We start from the raw sequence: 23,414 nt of genomic DNA, 5'->3' as shown, positions 1-23,414 counted from the left end.
CTAGTTGCTCCACGGCATGTGGGATCTTCCCAGACCAGGGCTCGAACCTGTGTCCCCTGCATTGGCAGGCAGATTCTCAACCACTGCGCCACCAGGGAAGCCCTGCTCATAGCTTTCTGAAAGTAGGTACAAAGTTTTCTTCAAACAGTATGAAAAGAGCAACTATTTCAACTTTTTAAAATAGTGAACTATAAAATTTAATTTTCTGAAATGACTCAATTCCTCTTTGATCTATGTGAGATCTGTCTTCACTGTCAATGATATTTCATTATTATGATGGCTTTTATTAACTTTCCTGTGAAACTACTGTGTATTAATGGTTTTGAACTCAGGTTTGTGATCCGTATTCCATTTTACTTGTGATTTGTATTCCATCCCAAATGTATGTTTCATGTCCAAGAAGAAAAGGCCAGGTTTTCCCTTTGAATTTTAAACATGTGTTTATAGAACCAGAGGGTTATCCTACAGGTCCTCCTTTGCATCGTTTCAATCCCCCAGGTTGGTTACATGGGGAAAAAAATGTGAAAAAATAATTTCTCTTATGGTGCACTACAGCATTGATTGCCAGGGAACCTCTCCGTAAAATGGTATGTCTGACGGGTCTTAATGGACAGAGAGCTCTCTTGCTGATTTTTGTACACACTTCAGCTTTTTAAAATTTATGTGTTCCTCTCCAAGTCTTAACTTCCTTTCCATTTTGGTCACAATATACATATTACCTTGAAAAATCCCTATGAATAATTTCAAGTGAACTATGGTTTCTTAAAGAAGGATGTAATGTGTTTGACTATATTAGATTCATCATATCCTATTAGTATTCCTTAGGTTTTCATATTTGCAGGGTTTTTATTTTTAAGTTTTAAAATACTATATTCGCTACATGGTAGTAATAGAGAAAAATAATAGTACTTGCAGATAGAAATACTATGGGTGTTTTTAACCTTAAAATTAGTTTATAATTACAGATTTTATGGAGACCATAGTCTCCTCCTGCAGATTTCTCCCCCATTCCAGGAGGTGCCCAGATAAAATGCAATTTGGTTGCGTGTCTGTTTTTGAGATCCTCATTTCCATGTTGAAAGGCAAGCATTAGGTACATAGCAATGCTGAATAACAATTGTGGGAAATAAGGCTGAGATTTAGAAGCATCCCCAATGCACTGTATTTTCTTTCCTCCTTGTTTTCCTTCTTAGTACTGGCACTTCAGGCAAGTTATTTAACCTCAGGAAGTTAAATAGTTGGAATAGTAGTACACATCTCAGAAGTCAGAGTGGTGACTCATATGTGCAAATCATTTACACGTATCTAGCATGTAAGTACAAAACTAAATTGTAAGTATTATGTGAATACCAATATTAAGTGCCTCCTCTGTGATAAATGCTATGTTAAGCATTGGGGCTGTGGCAGTGAAGATTCCGTGTCCTCATGGAGCCTCCAGTCTAATGGGGAATGCAGAAAATCCCTAATCCATTTCAACAGAGTAGAAGCTGTTAATAGGGAAAAAGCGAAGGGTGTAATGAGAGCATATGTTGGCACATTTTCTAACCTCTGGGAGGATCAGGGAAGTTTTCCAGGGAGAGAACATTCTTAGGAAACCTCAGAGATGGGTAAGGTTTAGTTAGGCAAAGGAGAGGGGAGGAGTGATGGGGAAGGAGGGGAAAAAAGGAAGAAAAGATTCAGTGTGAGTGAGAGCCTAGAGCAATGGTATGACTAGGAAGAATGAACCCAGATCGGAGTGCCGTGCGGGCGTCCTCTATGTTGTTAGCCCGGTGTACAGAACTTGATAACACTTCTTCCTCTAGCAGATCAAATGACTTTGGTTACCAGAGGATAAGATACTTCTGACAGGAAAGGGGCCCAGTACTCTTCGGTGGGAGAGGAAAGGCAAAAGTGGAGAAGGAGATCCCTGACACATTCTACTGATGCAGTGATGGACCCCTTTTCTTTGGTTTATGGTGGGGACTGGAAATGGAATGGGGCACAAAAATATCACAGAATTGACTTTCATTCAGTCTTTCTGGGGTCGAAAGAGGGGTTCGGCACTCCTACCCTGCTGGCAGAGACCAAACCTTTCATCCTGGGATTCTCATTCCAGATGGCATCCTGGGGCCCATTATAGGCCAGGAGCCCCAGTGCAGTTTATTGCTTAGTCTGGCTTGTCTTTTTATTTGGTCCTTGAATGGTTGGGGTTTAGAGTAAAGAAAGAGACGTAAGCATCACATGGAACATTTTTTTAAAAGGGAGAAGGAGGAGAGAAGGAAAGCAAGGAGAGGGAGAGTGATTGAGATTGAGATTAGGAGTTTATCTGCCCTCAACTCAAATAGGAGTTGCCACCTAGGATCCTCTGGGTGCCGTAGAGATGGCTACGAATCGAGCTTCATTTATGACATTCATTAGTGTCTCCTGAACATTGGTGTGCCGGTGTCACTTATAGTTCTCTTACTGAACAAAAATTATTTAGAAATATTTCAAATTTACAAAAAAATTCATAACCTCAATCTTGAAGTTAGCCACCTAAGCTTTATTAACTCTCTCTCACACACACATGAAAACATAATGGTGTATGTGTACATACATACACACCCTAGTATTATTTCTGAACCATTTAAGCATATGAGGAAGGCATCATGCCCCTTTACACCATAATATTAATTCATTATGCATTTCCTAAGTACAAGGATATTTTCTAACATAATCACAGAATAGTCAAGGAATTCTTGACTATTGACACAATACTTAGAGCTAATCTGTAGGCCATATCGACACAATACTTATAGCTAACTGTAGGCCATATTCCCGTGTTCTCAATGGTCAAAATAATGCCCTCTGTAGCATTTACATTCCTTTCATTACAGGCTCCAAACCATACCGCATTCACTAAGCATATTTCTTTAAGTCTCTTCCATCTTTCTTTCTCTTTCATGACTTTGAAAGTATTTTGGCTTGTGTTTAGGCCATTCTCCTTTCTTCATTCCCAAGCCCCAACAATAATATAAATAGGTGACAGTAGGATTCTCTGATTGGATATGCCATACATCACTCATCTGTTCCAAGGCCTCTGACTGGGTTATAAATATGTACCTTCACAACTCCTTGGTGTCATAAAATACCAGCCGAAAGAACTATGTGGGGTTGTCCCTGACCATTATAAAATTTTTACCCAAACATCTTAGCTAAGCAAAAATCTCCTGATATTTATGTGTCATCCTAACTTCCTCTTTGCAATTGTCCAGCAAAGCCTTACCGGGAACATTATATCATCTTGATGATACCGTAGCTTCTGCCCCTGCTCTTGTCAGTCCCATTATACTAAGACACGTGTCTGGCACTCCTTCCAATTAACTCCCTAAATCTGACGAGCCAGCCTCTAGACTGGGACCATCTTTCATGAACTGCAGGCTCCTCAAAGGCAGGCAGGAAGCCTTATTTGTTGTCCTAACCTTAGCTTGACTCTCCCATTCTTCAGTCTGTGATTTGCCTGGCTTTTTGGTTGGTTTATAAGCCATAGTTCCTTGTGTCTGTTCTCTCTCTCCTTTCCATCTCTCATTACCATTGTCCATACTAAATGTTTTTCAGGTTAAAATAAATAGCAGTCACAACAACCACATATCGTATAACCACAGTAATCACAGTGAAACTGTGATGCCTTGTTTTAGCCACTGTCCCCACCTCAACATGGTCCACAAATACTGCTACTTTTCAAGCAGAACAGTTGAAGATACTGAGGGACAAAGGGCCCTGCCAAATATAAATCCTGATTTGAGCACCTACTATAAAGTTGTTTTATTCTTTGACCTTCAATGTTATCATCTGTAAAAACAAGGATATTCAAACTACACCTAGATCATTGGGAGGTTGAAGGGCTTTAAGGAGATAATCTCACGGAATATTCATCACAATGCTAGGTATGTCTTCATACTATAAATGTTGCCTTTTGCTATTATTTGGGGGATAGGGCCACATCCAGAATATAGTCTCAGTCTCTATTGTTATTATCCATTTAATCTCTCGAAAGACAAGCAGAAGCTCTAAGAGGCTATTCTGCTATACATAGGTTTGCATATCTTTTTGGACCCTTCACATCTAGGGTAAAGTATCAGAAGAAACAGAGCCAATCATTGTAGGACCCAGGAATTTAACCTGTGGCCCTTCTGATTGACCGGTAATTTTAGTTTACAGTGTTTTAATTTCTGATCATGTTTGCTATGATGTCATAGTAAATATTCCTTTGTTGTATGCTATCTTTTGACCTGTGCAAAATACAGCAATAATAAGAGTACCCTGCACTTGCAAAATCCAAAATTTCCAGCACTCAGAATGCTTACATTCATTAATCTCATCTGACTCATTAAATATCCCAAAGTCCTGGAGAGACTAAGTGATAAATGCTTTCTCTGTTTGAGCCAATGAGAAGGCCAGAGTGCCCTTGCAAGGTGTGGGTTGTCACTCACTAATACACTGTTTGTGAAAATCTATTTATTGAGTATTTTTCAGGGGCCTGGGCATATTCCAGGTACTGGAAATATCAGTAATCAATGAGAATATCTTGTGGTTTTGATTTGCATTTCCATGATGATGAGTCATGTTGAGCATCTTTTCATAGGCCTGTTGGCCATCTGCATTTCCTCTGTGGCAAAATGTCTATTCAGTTCTTCTGCCCATTTTTTAATTGGTTTTTTTTTTTTGTTTTTTTGATGTTAAATTGTATGAGCTGTTTACATATGTTGAATATTAATGCCTTATTGGTCATATCATTTGCAAATATTTCCTCCCATTCAGTAGGTTGTCTTTCCATTTTGTCAATAGTTTCCTCTGCTGTGCAAAAGCTTTTAAGTTTAATCAGGTCCCATTTGTTTATTTTCGTTTTTATTTCCTTTATTTAAGGAGATGGATCCAGAAAATATTACTGCAATTTATGTCAAAGAGTGTTCTGCCTATGTTTTCCTCTAGGAGTTCCAGGCCTCACAGAGCTTACGTTCTGATACAGGGGAGAGAGAGAATTAAAAACAAACAAAACACATCAGAAAACACCCACTTAGTATATAGCATATCAGGTAGTGGTAAGTGATATGGAGAAGAAAAAATCTATAGGGAAACAAAGTGATATGGAAGAGTTACTGATGTTTTTATATAGCCTGCTAAAATAAAGCCTCTCAAGTAGCAGAGCATTTGTGCAGGAGCCTGAAAGAAGTAAGGGGGCAAATCATGCACGTGTGGGAGGAAGAGCATTGCAGGCAAAGGGAACAGCAAGAACAAAAGCCCTGAGACAAAGAGTGCTTGCAGCTGTCCAGGAACAACTAGGAAGTGGTTTATGAAGCCATGTACAGGGAGCATAGAAGGCCGTGAGCATTCACACGCAGTGCTGCACCAGACTGGGCAGGACTTTGTAGGCCCGAGGAAAGGACTTGGTTTTCAGGCTAAGTTGGGAAATCACTGAAGAGTGTGGCAGACAGAAGTTACATGATCTAACTTGCATTATCTTAAAAGGATAATTCTGGTGCCATAGTTCAACATAATCATCGAATGGGAAGGGCAGAATCAGATAGGAGCTTATTGTTATAACCTAAGTGAAAGGTGATGGTGACTTTGACCAGGGTAGGATTGGTGCAGAGGATGAGAAGCAGCTGCATCATGGATTTTACTTTGAAGTTAGAGCTGAAAGGATCTACTCAGGGTATGGTTATAAGGTGTAAGGTAAATAAGAATCAAAGCTGACTCCGGAGTTTTTGACCCGAGCCTCTGGATGGCTGGAGTTGCCATTGAAAAAGATAGGAAAGACTAGAGGAAGATGCTGGGGTATGGAAAATTAGGAGTTTGTTATCGTACATAGAAAGTTCAAACAGCGGTTCAAAGACAGTGGCTTTCAAACTACAGAGTGTATCAGAATCACCTGGAGGGCTTCTTAAAACACAGGTTGCTGAACCCCACCCCTGGTGTTCCTGGGGGTTTCCCCCACCCAGAGTTTTTGATTCAGTGGGTCTGGGATGGGATCCATAATTTGCCTTTATAACAAGTGCTCAGGTGATGTTGACGAAGCTGGTACGGTACTGGGAATACTTTTGGAGAACCACTACTCTAGTACTGGGTGTATCTGCAGAAGACGTTGGCTAAGGTTTAAGAGAATGCCCAGATCGTTAGATGAGAGGAGTGAAATCACAGGTGCTGGAATGTTCTTTGTGCCTTACTGTGGGAGAACCCCCTTAGGGCTAAGATCACTGTGTATTAGCTCATGCCTAAATGGGGAACAGTGGTTTCTGAGTTTTGTTTGTTTGTTTGATTTTTGGTTTTTTTCTGAGTTTTTTTTGTTTTTTTGTGTGTGGTACACGGGCCTCTCACTGTTGTGGCCTCTCCCGTTGCGGAGCACAGGCTCCGGATGCGCAGGCTCAGCGGCCATGGCTCACGGGCCCAGCCGCTCCGTGGCACGTGGGATCCTCCCGGACTGGGGCACAAACCCGTATCCCCTGCATCGGCAGGCGGACTCTGAACCACTGTGCCACCAGGGAAGCCCAAATGTGGGTTTTATAGATAAAAACTTAATAATTGTTCTATCCTGAAATTAATCCTGGTATTTAAAGAATAAAAGAGGTTTTTTGATAGAAATACTGTAGAATGAAAAATAGGATGAACATCTACCTCTTAAATAGAGTAATAGTTTATACTTGGAAAATGAAAACCACATACCTACATAATGGAAAAAGAAGTTTTGCAATAATGATCACGACAGTCTATTTAATGGAAAAGTTCTTTTGATAAGCATTTTTTATTAGATTGGTGGCTTTTAAACATTTTCGACCATGACACACTGTGAGAAATACATTTTATATCACAAATGATCACATACGTCATCACTTACTTCTGGAGATATGTATATATGTGTGTGTGTGTGTGTGTGTATATATATATATACATACATGTATATATATATATATATATATATATATATATATATATATATATATATATATATATATATATATATATATATATATATATATATATCTCAGAAATAACAGTTTCATGAAATAATTCTCACCCTGAGTATATGACAGACATATTCCATGCTATGCTCTATCAGTTTTTAAAGTGCTGACTTTTACCCACTAAACTGAGAACATAGTCCACATAGACTGTAGTATTGGACTGATGGTGTTGAAATCTTGGCTTTTCCCTTTTCTAGCTGTGTGATATTGATGAAATTACTAAACTATTCTGTGCTATCAGTAAAATGGGGAAAATAATATATCTACCTTACAAGGCTGTTATGAGGATGAAATGAGTTAGAGAACTTAGAACAGTGACCAGCACATAGTAAGCACTATAAAATTATTAGTTATTAAAAGTGTGTTCACAACCCACTAATTTGTCATAACTTGAAGTTTGTAAAAACCACCTCTTCAGATGACCTAGATCAATCTCACCTGCTACCTTCCCTTACAACAGACACGAATTAGTAAACTAAACTTCCTCAGAGGCAAATGTAGTAAACACCTTTGTTTTATAGGGAAGATGAAAAAACTGTATTTCCTTCTAAAACCTTAAAATGTTCTTCTAAAATGTAAATCTATGGGGGAGACAAGGCATGATCTCTTGGAAATCCAAAGCATAAAAGGAAAATCCTCCCTGAGATGATGTTTTATTCATTGCTACAGTGCCTTGCATTTAATGTTTTCTCAAAAACAATTTGTTTAAAGTAAATGGAGGGAATTCCCTGGGGGTCCAGTGGTTAGGACTCTGCACTTTCACTGCCGAGGGCCCGGCTTCAATCCCTGGTCAGGGAACTAAGATCCCACAGCTGCATGGCATGGCCAAAAAAAAAAAAAAATAGTGAAAGGAAACCTTACTAGAAGAGTTCTTAAGGAGAACAATTGATTTCATATAGATAATAAATTTGTAATTTATGAAGAATTTCCTGTTCATTTATATCTTAAAATCTGCAAGTCCATGCTTCCCAAAATGTGTTATGTGGAATGCTAAATGGATACATAAAAGTTTGAGACTCTGAGAGAATCACAATATATAGTATAATAATAGATTATTTGCAAAAACAACCCCAAATTGTAACTGTTGAAATGGAATAAAATTTTATTTATCTCCCAGCAAACAGTCCTCGGTGGGATTTCTTGGTAGGGATAGGACACTCTGCCCCACACAGTCATCCTGGGATCCAGGCTAATGGAGCGTCTGCCATCTTCAAGCTTGGCTTTCAAAGCCATTCCAGTTATCACCGTTCCAGATCCCTGGAGAGGGTGAAGAGCACAGAGGAAAGCATGTGGGAGGTTTTAGGGTGAGAGGTGCGGTGTCACACATAGCCTCCTACTTACCTTTCATTTGTCAGAACTCAGTTACCTGGTCACACCCACCTGCAAGGAAGGCTGGGATATATGATCTACTCCCGTGCCCTGGAAGAAAGGAGAAAACAGATTTTGATGCCTTAATAGAAGACTCTGTAAAAACATAGTAAAGCTCTATTACAAAGATCCTTGTTTAGCACTATTTAGCTCAATATTTCCTAAATGCATTTGACTGTGAAACTCTTGTCTCTCGGCGCCTATTAACACACTGTAGAAAATGACATACTTCGGGAAAGACTGCTATCAGGAGACTATCAAATCCCATAATGAAAAGAAACCTAAATTTTCCAAGGATGATAGGAGAGAGAACTTTTTTAAATGTTTTAAAATATTAATTTTAACACAAATACAGAAAACCATGTAAAACAAATTGTACAGTTTAATGATCCGGTAAACACTCTTGAAGTAGCCACCCAGGTTAGGAGATAGAAACTTGCCAGTGACGTACAAAAAGCTTCATAGCTTATGACCTCCTCACTTCCCTCAAAAGGCAACTCTGCACAGACTTCTATGATAATCTTTTTTCTTACTTTTTCTTTAGATCTGTAATCTGTGTGGGCTAGCCATTAAGTTCAAGCTTGTTTTTATGTATGTCTTTAAATCTCTTTTAATCTAGCTTCTTCCATTTCTTTCTTTTTTTTTTCTTCCAGCAATTTATTGGTAAGGAAACAGGTCACCTTTCCTATTGAATTTCCCAGTCTGTCTCTTAAATTGCATCCCCTCTCTGCGGCATGTGGGATCTTCCCGGACTGGGGCACGAACTCGTGTCCACTGCATCGGCAGGCGGACTCTCAACCACTGCGCCACCAGGGAAGCCCCCCAGTCTGTCTCTTAAATTGCATCCCTGTGGTGAAGTTTAACATGTTCCTCTGTCCTGGAATATCCCATAAATTGGAAGTTGGATGCAAAGAGTTAATCAGATTTGGGTCTTTGGCAAGACTCCTTCATAGAAGATGTGCTCTTTTTCAGGAGGCACGCAAGGTGTGGTTATCCCTTTTTATGTGCTTGGCTATCATTGATGGTCAAAGCCTAAACTCTTTATCATTTAGGAAACACAAAATGGCAACCTTCCAATTCTTTCATCCTTGCTCATTTACTTGTGGAAGTAGTACTGTAAGGAGAAACTTTGCCGAAACTGATAATCACCTACTGATCTCTCCACGGATCCCTTATAGTCACCTGCTTTTGGAGAATGTAAAAATCTCCTACTCCCAGGTTTAGTCTTCCAGTTTGGTACTCTTGGGTATGTCAGATGCCCCATTTTTACCTTCTCCTTTCTCCTGCTGGATGCTGATTTCACACAGTTCCGTAACTTCAGTCATTGGTCCCCACCTGTTCATAGTTTGAGGTTTGTGGAGACAAACTGTCACTTAATTTTACTGAGCATAGAGTCTGTATGGTTTTGACTTTGCTCTCTTTGTTGCATTATGATATACAAAGAACGTTTATTTTTCATGCCTGTAATGGGTTTCTCAGAATCTCTGAGAAATATTTTAAACAAGAGAGGCATGAGTGACATTCTTCAGGCAACTTTTCTATCCTAGAGGTTTTCTCTTATCAACCTTTGAGAATCAGGGTTTAGTTTCATTCAAAAATTTCCTTACAAAGCATCGCAATGTTTTTTTTTTTTATTTTTTGCCTCATGAAAGACAGAGAGAAAGCAGAACTACTGACTGACAATAGGGCTAATTGGCTAAATGAGGGAGAGACACTCTCAGAATTATCAGAGATACCCTGTAACAGAGTAAAGGCCTTGGGTTTCAATATCTGATGGGCGCTGACAAGGCCAGGCCTTAGGGAGTCATGCTTATCTCAAGACAAGAAATTTACAGAGCGACTTCAATTCATAGGTGCCTGGATTTATGCCAGGTTTTATTAAACTGTCATTGTTAATAGTTCAGTGTTGTGAGAAAAGTATCAAATTATACATTCTTAGTTGGATTTATTGAAGATAAATCATCTAAATTGTTATTTTATATGGGTAAATTAAAAACTCATTTACTGATATAATTTATTAGTTTAATGATAGACTGTAATTCTGGGAAATACCATTTGGATTTTATAGAAGTCATTGTTAATAGTTCAGTGTTGTGAGAAAAGTATCAAATTATACATTCTTAGTTGGATTTATTGAAGATAAATCATCTAAATTGTTATTTTATATGGGTAAATTAAAAACTCATTTACCGATATAATTTATTAGTTTAATGATAGACTGGGAAATACCATTTGGATTTTATAGAAAAAGTATGGGAAGGAGAGAAAATATTATATTCTCATTTTATCAGACTTACAGACCTATGGGGAACCCTTACATTTAGACAGTGTGATCATAGTCGAGGGTTGACCTTTTGTCTGCTAATGGCAGCTTACAAAAATCCAGTCTTATCGCCCAGAAAGAACCAAATTATCCTACACCACCAAATATTTATTATTTACATACTGTATGTCAGACACAGGACAAGGCTCTCAATGTCCAAGAAAATTAAGACACATGCTCTCCAAATAGCCCATGGGAAGGAATACACACTTATCGATACTAGTGCAGTGGAAATGTTTACTACACGTGGTGAGTCCATTTATAAGAGTACCGGGAAGTCAGTGGAGGCTCTCAGAGGGACTATCTGATTTAATTTTGACAGATGAATACAAATATTTAGGTCAGGCCCAGGGGTAAAGGCCTTGTTGCTAGAGAGAACAAAAGGTGTGAAGGCACAATGTCGTAATGAAGGATTGAACTTTACGGTAAGTGCTGGTTTTCAGAGTTCAAACATCTAGTCTCATAAAAGGGCTTACGTACCAGATTCTACTGGTTCTTATTGGTCATCTCCTTCCCTAGCAAATAAACTTTAGCTATATAACTTTGTCCTTTATAATGAGACTGGTCCAAAGTTGACTTTCAGTTAGTTATCAACACATCAGTTTCTCACTTCTCTATTCAGGAAGTTGACAGTATGTCTTTGTATAAATACTGTAGAGGAGAAAAGATCCCAGTTTATATCTGAAGAGTCTTGATCCAATAAAGAAATCATCTGGGTGTAAGCCTCCTCTGTCATTCTTTTTTTCTTAGCCCACCCTCATCTCCCTAGTGACCTATTCATTATCTTATGAACTTCCAATAAATAGCTAATGAAGAGAAAGGAGTGAGGAGACACACTAAGTCGATCTATGACTTGTTAGCAGCACTAGGGCAATTTTAAAAGGTGGAATGTACAAATATCACCTGAGATTAGGTTGGATTGTGTTTGTGGATTTCAGTCATCTGCGCCTCTTCTTTGCCTGTTTCTATGGATAGTGTTAGTAAGACAGTTAGCTGCAGTGTTAGTTTTCAATATTATTAATTTCTAGAAAGTGATAATTAAAGTCTACATGGCTATGAATGACAGGCAGAGAGAGGGTATCATCTTAAAAGCATATCCAGCGGACTAGAGACTGATACGCATATAAGGTCTGAGGGAAGGTATTCTTAAAGACTATCAAATTACGCCCCTGTCTTCTTCAAACCCCTTTCTCACCCAGGTCTAGATGAAGAACTAAGATACAGAATATATAAGTGAATTGTTCAAGGTTACATAGTCATTTCAATTGTGTGTTCATGTTTGTGGGTGTTATTTTCTCTTTTGCTTTATTTGATGGTTTAGACTAAGCAGGTTCATAATCCTTACACATGCTCATTTGGTTCAAACATTAATGGATTTTTATAAGGTAGAAAAGTAGCAGAACACTAATCAGGAGTATCTTTTTTTTTTTTTTTTTAACATCTTTATTGGAGTATAACTGCTTCACAATGGTGTGCCAGCCTCCGCCCTCCAGCAAAACGAATCAGCTATATATACACACATGTTCCCATATCTCTTCCCTCCTGGATCTCCCTCCCTCCCACCCTCCCCATCACACCCCTTCTTGATAGAATTTGCCTGTGAAGCCATCTGGTCCTGGGCTTTTGTTTGTTGGAAGATTTTTAATCACAGTTTCAATTTCAGTGCTTGTGATTGGTCTGTTCATTTTTTCTATTTCTTCCTGATTCAGTCTTGGCAGGTTGTGCCTTTCTACAAATTTGTCCATTTCTTCCAGGTTGTCCATTTTATTGGCATAGAGTTGCTTGTAGTAATCTCTCATGATCTTTTGTATTTCTGCAGTGTCAGTTATTACTTCTTTTTCATTTCTAATTCTATTGATTTGAGTCTTCTCCCTTTTTTTCTTGATGAGTCTGGCTAATGGTTTATCAATTTTGTTTATCTTCTCAAAGAAGGAGTATCTTTTAAGATACTTTCATTTTCTTTCATTGGTAAATCATTTAAGTTATTATTCCTTCCCATGAGAACAAACAAACTAATTGGTGAACCAATAAGAAATTATTTGTAAGCATTTAGCATGGGATTCCTTTTCAGATAATTCAGAATAATTACCTGATTTCAGTGGCTCTTCTTGATCATCTAGAGACAATTTGATACAATGAAAACATAAAATGACTTTAAAAGTATTGACAGGGCTTCCCTGGTGGCGCAGTGGTTGAGAGTACGCCTGCTGATGCAGGGGACATGGGTTCGTGACCCAGTCTGGGAGGATCCCACTTGCCGCGGAGCGGCTGGGCCCGTGAGCCATGGCCGCTGGTCCTGCGCGTCCGGAGCCTGTGCTCTGTAATGGGAGGGGCCACAACAATGAGAGTCCTGCGTACTGCAAAAAGAAAAAAAAAAAAAGTATTGAGAGATGATTCAACTATAAAGCCACATGGATAATAAATGTGTTTCAATGGCTCTAAACATTTAAAATTAGAAGAGACTTTTGTGGCATTTTTCTGCATATTTCAGTGCCATCCAACATTATCATTTTAATTAACAGCCAAGATTAAGTTTACAGGTTGTTCTTGCTACAATATCTGAAAAGGTAAAGGAATAAAAAAATAAACATCCCAAATATGGAAATGATGATTTGATGACATCACTTCAGAGACTTCTCTTTTTCCTGTGGCTTAAACATCTATGTGCCCGAGGTTTTTAGGTCTGGAGTTACATTGTCGTGACCATATTTAATGGTGTTTATTGAACAACCACTGCGGGTAAAATGTATATTAAGATTTTCGGGGAGTGATATGGGAAGTAGAAATCATGATCCATCATGCCTTCAAAGAGTTTATAAAGAAAAGGAGACAGAGTAATAAACAAAGAATGATCATATAAGGGCAGGTGGAACTTATATGTATATGTTTAGAATCAAAGCCTGTGCTCTTCAGCATGGGTTGCTTAGGAAGGAAGAGAAGGATCTGTCATTCTTAAGAGAAAGACTGTCAATGATGAAGCCTTGGTTAGTGTTCTAAAGAAGAAGAAGTATAGGATTTAGGACATGTGAAAGGAGATTATTGCAGTAGTGGGGAACTTCTGAAGGTCCTCTGTGAGTAGAGCAGATGGATGACGGGTAGCAGGTAGCTTTACCTGGCTCAAGAATGTCATATGAGTTGAGGCTATAAGAGGACATGTGAGACCCCTGGGTAGATTTTGATTTTTGCAGGAGATCTTTGAAGTTCATATTTGTACATTTATTTTGCTGAAATGGCAACAGCATGCAGTGGCTCATCTTCTGTGGATCAGAGGTCCTCCCAAATAAGAGGAAAGTTTTGGTATATCGGCAATATTGATTTCATAATTCCCTCTCTCTGTTTTTTTAAAATGATTTTCTCATTAAAATGTTCTGTGTGATTATTTCTATTGGGTTAGACTATCTGAGGGCACAAGGGACATTATCTTCCTTTTTTTCATTCATTGAAACATCAAAATGCATTCGTCTCTTGCTACATGGCAGACTCATTTTAGAATAGAGAGTGTTTAATGGATGAAAATAGTCTCATGTGCCTAAGTATACATGGGAGATAGAAATGTAGGCTTCAGTGTAATGTAGAACAAGAAAGAGCTGTCAGGTGAAAACCCCCAAAACTATTTACATTGAATCCCATAATGGTTTTGTTTTCTAAATATTCTGTTTCATACTCTCAACAGTCTCTACCCTGTGGCTGCTGTACATGTGTCTCCGTGTATACAGATAAGCACATAGAATTTATCAACAAACATGGGGTCCTTTATAACTCTGCCTGCTCTTTGATTTTCACAGTCGTGTGATCCACACACAATGCAGAGAAGGACCCGCCATCTGCTGAGGCCGTCACTGAGCTCAAGGACGTGCGCTGAAGACTCACAGGTGCGGCCCTGCCTCCTCAATGAAAATTGCTTCCAGTTCCAGTACAATCTAACAGGTACGGTTGAAAACCACGAAGCAAGGAACCAAGCTGTCATAGAATGGAGCTGGTCCATGGCTTTTGTTATTTCAAGAAATTCAAGCTTGTGATGTACTTGCTCTATGGGGCTCACGAAGGATGAATGGGGGACCTGACTGGGTAGGGATGTTTTAGAGGCACTGAAAATCACCACAGCCTCATTCAGACACAGCTCAGGTTTCTCTTGGGCACCATAGGGCTCAGTGTCTGATACCAAAGGACTGTGTAGTCACATTGATCTGCTCCCTGCCATTCCCTGTAGCGGCAGACACACAGAATGCCACGAAATGTGGAAGCGGTTGTCTCAGCATAGAATTCAGTACTGATGACCAAATGGCCACATGCCTGCAGAGGCAAAACAATAGCCTTTTCCTGAAACTAATTCCCCACTGAGGACACAGCGGCACTACCGAGATTTCTCGTGTAGAGAACCTCCTGGGGAATTCTATGGGGCTGTCTGATTGTCTTTATAGGTAAACATTGACCTGACGTATGTTCCCTTTTTCTTTAGTTAAAGGTCCTTCAGATCATTAGTTTTCATAATAATTTTTGAGAAATACAGTAAAATTTCCTTTTACTGGAAGAGCATGTCTTTAAAATGCTGATTTTACTATATATGGCTTTGCTCTTCCTATTAAACTCTTAGATCATCTACCACATATGAAAAATCTCCTTAGATAGGTTCTTACTGTATATGATCTAGGATCTTTTTTTTTTTTTCTACCCACAAGAACAAAATAAGATTTTTTAAAAAAGAATTAGTCATGGGATGGTTTATTCTAACTCCTGGTGTCCAGTTTGTAATACAATTAGCCAAACTGACAAAAGCTTCTCTCACGAGAGAATAATTTTCTTAAAATGAGAGTTCCTGAAATAGTGCATATATCTTGCCCCCTTTCCCTTCTGGGGTACCTCTCTTGGCTCCAATGTACCTTTAGAAAATTATGTTTATTCCTTGAAAACATCTTCAAGTTTACATCAAAGACTAGCATCATTTCTGGTTGTTGTTCTTGTTTTCCTCTCTCAATTAGCCCCAGCAAATAGATGATTCCAAACTGGTTTTCCTTTGCCCTTGTGCTTAGTGTTTCTCTTTTCCTACCTCAGCCAACTATGAGACGGTTTCTAAAAATTACTTGGCTTTTGACCTCAAGAAACCAAACTTAGGAAGGTAGCTCACTTTTGTTATTTGGTGATCTGATTGATTGTTTTTCAATAAAAGAATTGCAGGATGCTTTTAGAAGCCACTTGAAAGATTCTGTACACACTCTCCTCCACCAATGCAGAGAATCAAAGGTTTGTTGTATTTTGCTCACATGGTCATAACTTTGAAACTCAGTGTGGTGACCCTGTGCCTGTAGAGTGGAGCACGTGCCAGCTGAGTGAAAATGCGACCTGTGGGCAAGGCATCAGGACCCGCCTTCTGAGCTGTGTGCGCAGTGATGGCAAGCCTGTCAGTGTGGACCAGTGCGAGCAGGTGAGTTGTGTATACTTGTATCCCACACCCATGGCTTTGTTTGTTTGTTTATTCTTTTGAATATTGGTCTGCAACCTCCACAGTGCTTGATATAAATGACAGTCTGATTTCTACTCATCACAGCTTAGGTTCAGTCAGAGTAGAGGTACTAGTATCATACAGTTATATCTCACTCGTTTGAACTTAGTTAAAATGACCAGGAAAGGTCATTTTGCATTGGGGAAATGGATTCATTAAAAATACAGTTTTTTCCATTATTTTAAAGAACTTATTTGCCAACAAACTATTGACATCAGGTGACTCTAATATTTAAATATGACTCTTTGTATCGGGCGGGTGATTCATTTGCCTAAATAGGAAACACCGTTCCTTGCATATAAGATGAATACTGACACTTGCTATTAGAATACTTTGCTAATTTGCTGAGCAAATGATTGCTAGGTAATTAGCACAGTTGCGTTTTTCTTCTCAAGGTAAGTCAAAATGCCTGCCTACCAAGTTTCAAATTAGTGGCTTTTGAATTTTTGTAATTTTATTGCTCCCTTTTTTTCCCAATGACAAAATATGTGGAGTTTGGACAAAAACTGTAATCAAACCTGTTGCAAGAAAGTTGGCGTTTCCTTCCCAACGTATAAGTGAAATGCACGATGGGGGCAGTTTAATAGAAATAAAGATGACCATATGCTGTCCCATTATAAGAATCACTAAAACAGTCTTTGGAATAATTGGAAATAGGTGGGGCCAGTTAGCTCAGGTTTCCACGGAAACCAGCAAAATAAAAGTTGTCCCATTTCTCCTTAAGTAAGAACAGTCCACAAGTGGAAATTAAAATCAGAACAAAACCCTCCTCACCGATCCTGATTCAGCCTTGTTAAGTACTGCCATAACATCTCTTTAAACCAACAGTACCACCATGGACCAACACCAGCCCTGAGACTAGACCATCTGAAATTGAACATCCCATTTAATGAAATGCTGAGACTGGCTAATACAGGGCAGAGTTCCGTCTACCAAGTGTCAGTGATTTATTTTAACATTTTGTTTAATTTCATCTCCCTCTCAAGATGTTGTCTGCTTCAAGACAAATAAATCACCAATCTACAACAACTCCAAATAAGTGAAAATCTTACATTTAGTGTACAAAATAAAGCTTTCCTTTTGATACAAAGAGCGATATAAACTATTCATTAATAGAAAAATCAGTTTCTCTGCTTTCTAAATTCCCATATATCCAGCAAATATTTAAAGAACGTTAAAGTCCCAAATTAACCTAACTAGAATACCTATATATCTCAAATGGGTCATAGATCCCATGTGGTCATTTCTATTTTGCCCACTTAGCAAGTAATCATGCTATAATCATTAATTTTATCTCAGTGTGGACATTGCTAATATGTAACTTGTATTGAGTGTTAGCATTTTCCCCAATCACACAGTGTGTGATTCCTAAAACAGAATTTTTTTATTGTTCTTTCTGTGTTTCTTGGATGATTTATTCTTTCACTAAGACCTCTTCTACCTTGGCCATTAGGAAATGTGTAATTTTGCCTAGATGTGGATTTCAGAAAGGATAAGAGGAAAAGAAACAGTATCATCAACTTTTCCCTTGATTAAGACCGTGATTGTTTTTAGCTAATTGGTCTTTTTTACAAACTTTAGGTGGTTTGTAGATTTGAGTTTTATTCTTTTTCTGTTTATTATTTTAGCCTAGGTAGCTATTAATTTGAGCTCTCTATGTACTGTTGGCCCATCCAGAGGGCAAGGAGCCTAGATTTAACAACGAGGCATCCTCCTGGTTCCTTGCTGGCTGAGTGACAGGACAGATCTCTGTGTCACATAACTGCCTGCTTTCCCGGTACCTTAACTGCCAATCTACTTCTAAAGTTGAGGATTTTATCAAAAAAAATTGGGGCTGACAAGTTTCTATTTCGTGAAATAAGGACCATCATTTTCTAGGCTTGCCATCAGTTTCTACAAGCCAGGATATTTTTCCCCACAAAAATGCAGAAAGGTTATTCTCATAGAATAAAGATTATTATCCCATAAAAGGATAGTGATTTGATTGGATGTTGCTGTGAATTCTCCAGTACAATCACATTTCCCTCCCATCTGCAGCATAACTTGGAGAAGCCCCAGAGGATGAGCCTTCACTGCCTGGTGGAATGCGTGGTCAACTGTCAGCTCTCGGGGTGGACGGCTTGGACAGAGTGCTCACAGACTTGTGGTCATGGAGGTATGTGGCTTCCCTGTGTTGGTTCCCACAAAACAATTTAGTCTTTAAGTATCTCTCCGTATGCCATAGCTTGACACACGGGATAAGGCATGTTGGCCAGCTGGACATCACATGAGGCTGACCCAGGGGAGCAGAGGGAACGAGCCTGGCCTCCTATGAGTCCTTTTTTATTTTTTAATGTTTCTTTTTTGTTGTTGAAGTATAGTAGACTTACAATACTGTGGCAATCTCTGCTGTCAGCAAAGTGACTCAGTTATACACATAGTAGGCGTTCTTTTTTTAAATATTCTTTTCCATTATGGTTTATCACAGGATATTGACTATAGTTCCCCATGTTACACAGTAGGACCTTGTTGTTTATCCTTCCTATATATTAGTTTACATCTGCTCAGCCCAAACTGCTCAGCTTGTAGAAACTCTCTCACACCCTTCCCCCGTGGCAACCAACCACAAGTCTGTTCTCTATGTCTGTAAGTCTGTTTCTGTTTCATAGATAGGTTCATTTGTGCCATATTTTAGATTCCAGATGGTGTTTGTCCCTCTCTGTCTGACTTACTTCACTTAGCATGATAATCTCTAGTGGCATCCACGTTGCTGCAAATGGCATTATTTCGTTCTTTTTTTATGGCTGAGTAGTATCAGTCCTTTATAATGAGGCAGAGGGTGAAGAACTGGCCTAGTAACAGTGACAGACCCCGGAGGGGCCGCTGACCCCATGGGACGGTGTTTATTGTAAAGGTCCTAAGTTCAACCAATTCAAAATTTGTTAGCCTCTGTGGCTTTTAGAAGAAGATGTATCCTATAAGTAAAATTAGTTCCCTTATCAGGTAAACCCCCCCAGTCACAGTGGCTTCATATCATAGATTAGAAACTAATTTTTCACTCCCATAAAGGAAGGGGTAGTTTCTGCTTCACGAAGTCAACCATGGACACAGATTGATGGAGGCCCTACCGCTTAAACATAATCAAGTTTCTCTGGAGGGTGATATCCAGCTCGTCCTGGGGAGGTTTTTATGGACCAGATTGGAAGTTGTGTATATCTCTGCTATCTATATTCCATCGGATAAAATTTGGTTGCACTTCTCCAGCTCAGTGCAAGATAGCAGAGTAGGAAATGTAGTTTCTGGATGGCCAGTCGCTTCTTAACAACAGTGTTATGGAGGAAACGGTTCCTGTGGAGGAAAGGGAGTATAAATCTTTGCTGAACAGATAGCTATTAATACTATAAGTTCCTGGGTAAATAATGAACAATGGCAAGGAATTCAGGGGGCAGCTGATACTCGGGAGCTAGGCAAATGGCAGCAGCAGATGGCACTCCAGCCATCAGGCTAAAGTAGGGACCAAAACATGTGTCCATATAAAGAGAACAAGGAGAGCATAACAGGCAAGCACAGAGCTGTGGTTTAGGATAGGGTTCTCATCCTGAAAAAGAGTTACAGTTTATCACAAGGTAAATGTCAGAAATTTGGAATAGGGACCTAGGGAAAATCCTGCTATATGGTTAGTCACTAAGTAGGGGAGGAAAAGGGAAGAAGAATTGCATGTTGGAGGAATCATGGAATCTGATGGGGAAAGGGGTTAAAAGACCTGGATCTGATCACCAAAGATATTTGGAAGGAGGTTTTTAGAAGCTCAGTGACTGGACCACTGGAACTAGGATATGGGCTCATTTCTAAGCTATTCACAAATGAGCATACTGGGCATATTGATAATTCTCTGCCTTAGTTGGGATTGTCTGAGGAGCAAACGCAGGATGTAGCAGGAAAAGGGGCTCACCTGCGAACTCAACTCTAAGATCCTGGAGAGGGCAGAGCTGACAACAGTACTCAGGATATGCCTTAGAAAACCACAGCTAAGGAAGCTGAAATTTATTTCCATAAAGAGCATCACTCAAAATGAAACTCTGGGAATCACAATGTCCAGAAATAACAGCATGCCATCTCCTGCACAATTGAGAGCCTACAAAGCACCTCAGGAAACCAAATGGCAAATCTTAGGACCAAGATTTCAGTGATCGATTGACCTATATTAGTTTCTCAAATATTCTGATTGGCAGCATGTATAGTTTCCAGCTGGGCATCAACTTTAAAGTTGGGTAAATCGAGTTTCAAATTGCAGCTCTTTAGGCAAATGACTTACTCTATCTGAGTCTCAGCTTCTTCATCTCTAAAATGGAATTCATGCACATGTTAGAGGCTTTGTTTGGGGTTTGAGAATTAAATGCTATGAAGTATATGTAGGCGTCTAGCACAGTACCTGACACAGCATTGGTGTTTATTATGTGTTAATTTCCATCTCCACCTTCCTACGCGCCAGCAGGAAAGAGTGTTATCAGAGACTCCCTAGGGTCTTTTAAAGATTTTCCCATAGACTCAGTTCCTCTCATGGTCCACTCTCACATCTCGTCCTTTTACCCCACTCAAAGTCCATACATTAAAATCACAGTCTAAGTAATATTTTGAAAATGCAAAGCCAAAGAGTTGTTTTCCTATTGACTTAAGAGTCATTTATCCATTAAACAAATACTAATCTGCCCGTCATAGTACAATGTGTTGGACATGAAGCGGGGGGGGGGAAGACAATTTCCCTCTTCTCATGGTGCTTACAATCTAGTTGAGGGACAATACACAGTAAACAAATAGGTAATATTACATGTAGATGAGTTCATTAAACTAGAGGTGTTATTTGCATTAGTGATGTGAATAACTGGTTGCTTCCCTGTCCAGCGTGAGCTACCCTGGTTATCCCACAGCCAGAAGCACTGCAGTCTTGTCCTCCTGGGCCTCTGCTAGGAGGTGTGACTCTCCTACAGCTATGAGAACAGCCGTAAAGGGTAGCATGGAAAAGTAGAGAAGGGATGAAGTCCTGTATTGTGAGCATGGTCCACGAGGACCTGTAGGATCTCCCGCATGCCTGCCTCTCTATCCCCATCACCCTCCACCATCATGTTGGATCTCTCTGCTGTGATATAGTATATTTCAGTCACGATCTTGAGTGTATGCTTCCTTCCACCTTGATTCCTTGCCTCCCGTGGAATATCTCACCATCACCCCCACTATCACCTTCTAATACTTTAATTATGTATAAATTGAATCAATTTTTTTAGAATTTTTATTTTGTCATCGTGTCAATATAGACATTTTACAATGTTTCAAATGGCATTTTAAAAAAATATTTATTTATTTATCTATTTAGTTAGTCTGCACCGGGTCTTAGTTGCGGCACATGGGATCTTTGTTGCGGCATGCATGCAAGTATCTAGTTCCCCAACCGGGGATTGGGAGTGTGGAGTCTTACCCACTGGACCACCAGGGAAGTCCCTGAATCAATTTTAATATCCGTCTGTCTAAGGAATCAACGACCTTGTTTGGGTTCTTCATAGGTGAATCCCTCTAGTTCCCATGCAGCACAGTACCTGGCACATGGGGAAATCTCAGTTAACGTTTGTCACTGCCCAGGTGGTTTTGGACTATAGGGGAAAGTTTGAAGGGGAAAAGCTTGCAGACTGGATCGTAAGCCCAAAGGCAGCCAACCCCTGCCAGGGGCTATTTTCTCCTCTCTCTAATTAAACTCACAAGTCTTGAGTATCACTACTCAAGAATGTGTTCAATGCAAGGAGACAGAACCTCTGTTTATCATTATTTTTGCCCCAGATATCCTAATTCTGCCACTGTACAAAGTCAGTGAAACGTAACAGATCTCCATGTTATGCTAATACACTACCTTTGAAACTAAGACCCCCAATTGTAAGTTTAGTATTATAAAATATGACTTTAATTTTTCAAGCAGTTCTGTTAGTGCTGTGGACTCATGAGACCTCGTTAGTCTACTTGAAAAACAAAAACAAACAAGGAAAAATACTTTCCAAATCTGAATCCCACTATTAGAGATTTCTAGGCGATTAGAGTTTGAACTTAAATTCACCTTTTCTAATCCTTAGAATAATAAACAAAGACAAACGATCGAAAATTTCCTAAGGAAAGTCATCGTGTGACCTAAGGCACAGAAGGACTAAAGAAGGGATGTTAACTACGTAGAGAAATCGAATTGTGAAAGCACTTGGAAGTCATTTGATAGTTTCCATTGGCACATAAATATAGCACTAGTTATAAATCACCTCTAGCTAGCTTCTAAGGGTCTGCTAGGATAAGTTCTTGAGAATCCTTTCTTGACCTTTAGATGCCTTGATCTCCTGAATTAAGATGTAATAATGCCTTTTAAAAAAATATTCCATAATCCTGATATTTGGCAAACGTTCCAGGAATCTAAATTTATATGTATTCTATTTTTCCTTTATTTATTGAACCAGGATTTATAAAGTTTACATCTATTATTCATATCCTGACACCTATTGGCGCACTCTTTCACTGTCAAAAGTGGCAGTGCAGAAAATACATTATATGGTCATCCTGCTATTTTGACTTCTAGAAGTCAGGGCTGTAGAGACGTTTACTCATATATTTCACAAATACTCACTGGAAGTTTCCCCAAAGCCAGGCATTCTCCCAGGAGCTGAGGATACACCATGTATAGAAAGGATAAGATCCCAGAGAAACAAAGTCCCCTGACTTCATAAAACTAACATTCTAGTAGGAAACTAGATGGTGATGACAAGACAGGGAGACGGCAAATAGACAAGTGAATATACACAAAAGTAACAGACACTGATGAGTGCTGTGTCGAAACAAAAAACAAGTTATGTGATGGAGAATAACAAGTGCCTTGCAGGGGAGTGAGGGATGTGGGAAGAGAGGCCACTAAGGAGGTGATATTTATGTCAGAATCGAATGACAAGGTGCCGTAGTTCTTGTAACTGGTGTTTTCTTTACTAGGCTTCTCAGGGTTCAATCTCACAGGCATTTTTTGACTGCCTGTTGCATTCAAGGCTCTATATCAGAACCTACAAACAAAAATATAAAAAGGACCATTTATAAATTATATTTGTGCCCAATCTTCATCTTTACAAAAATAAATAAAATGACCAGTACAAAGAATAGGACACATAGTCCTTGAATTTTTAGGCAGCTACCGTCAGGACACTGCTGAGACAGCCTTTGTGGTTCTGTTCTGTTCTATTCTATTCTATTC

General features: G+C 39.2%; 1 protein-coding gene across 1 annotated transcript in view; it reads left to right on the top strand.

The window, feature by feature from the left end:
• The window catches only part of THSD7B (thrombospondin type 1 domain containing 7B), a 1,119,563-nt gene that overhangs the window by 1,062,614 nt on the left and 33,535 nt on the right, over positions 1-23,414 (top strand). Inside the window, exons 21-23 of the mRNA XM_024764108.1 lie at positions 14,457-14,598; positions 15,978-16,093; positions 18,209-18,326. Of these exons, the coding sequence (XP_024619876.1) occupies positions 14,457-14,598; positions 15,978-16,093; positions 18,209-18,326 (376 nt within the window). The remainder of the gene's footprint in view (positions 1-14,456; positions 14,599-15,977; positions 16,094-18,208; positions 18,327-23,414) is intronic.

This window comes from Neophocaena asiaeorientalis, unplaced genomic scaffold (genome assembly GCF_003031525.2).
Source record: "Neophocaena asiaeorientalis asiaeorientalis breed wild unplaced genomic scaffold, Neophocaena_asiaeorientalis_V1.1 scaffold102, whole genome shotgun sequence".
NCBI classification, from domain to species: Eukaryota; Metazoa; Chordata; class Mammalia; order Artiodactyla; family Phocoenidae; genus Neophocaena; species Neophocaena asiaeorientalis.
The sequence above is the reverse complement of the archived record's forward strand: the minus strand, read 5'-3'. Positions and strand labels throughout refer to the sequence as shown.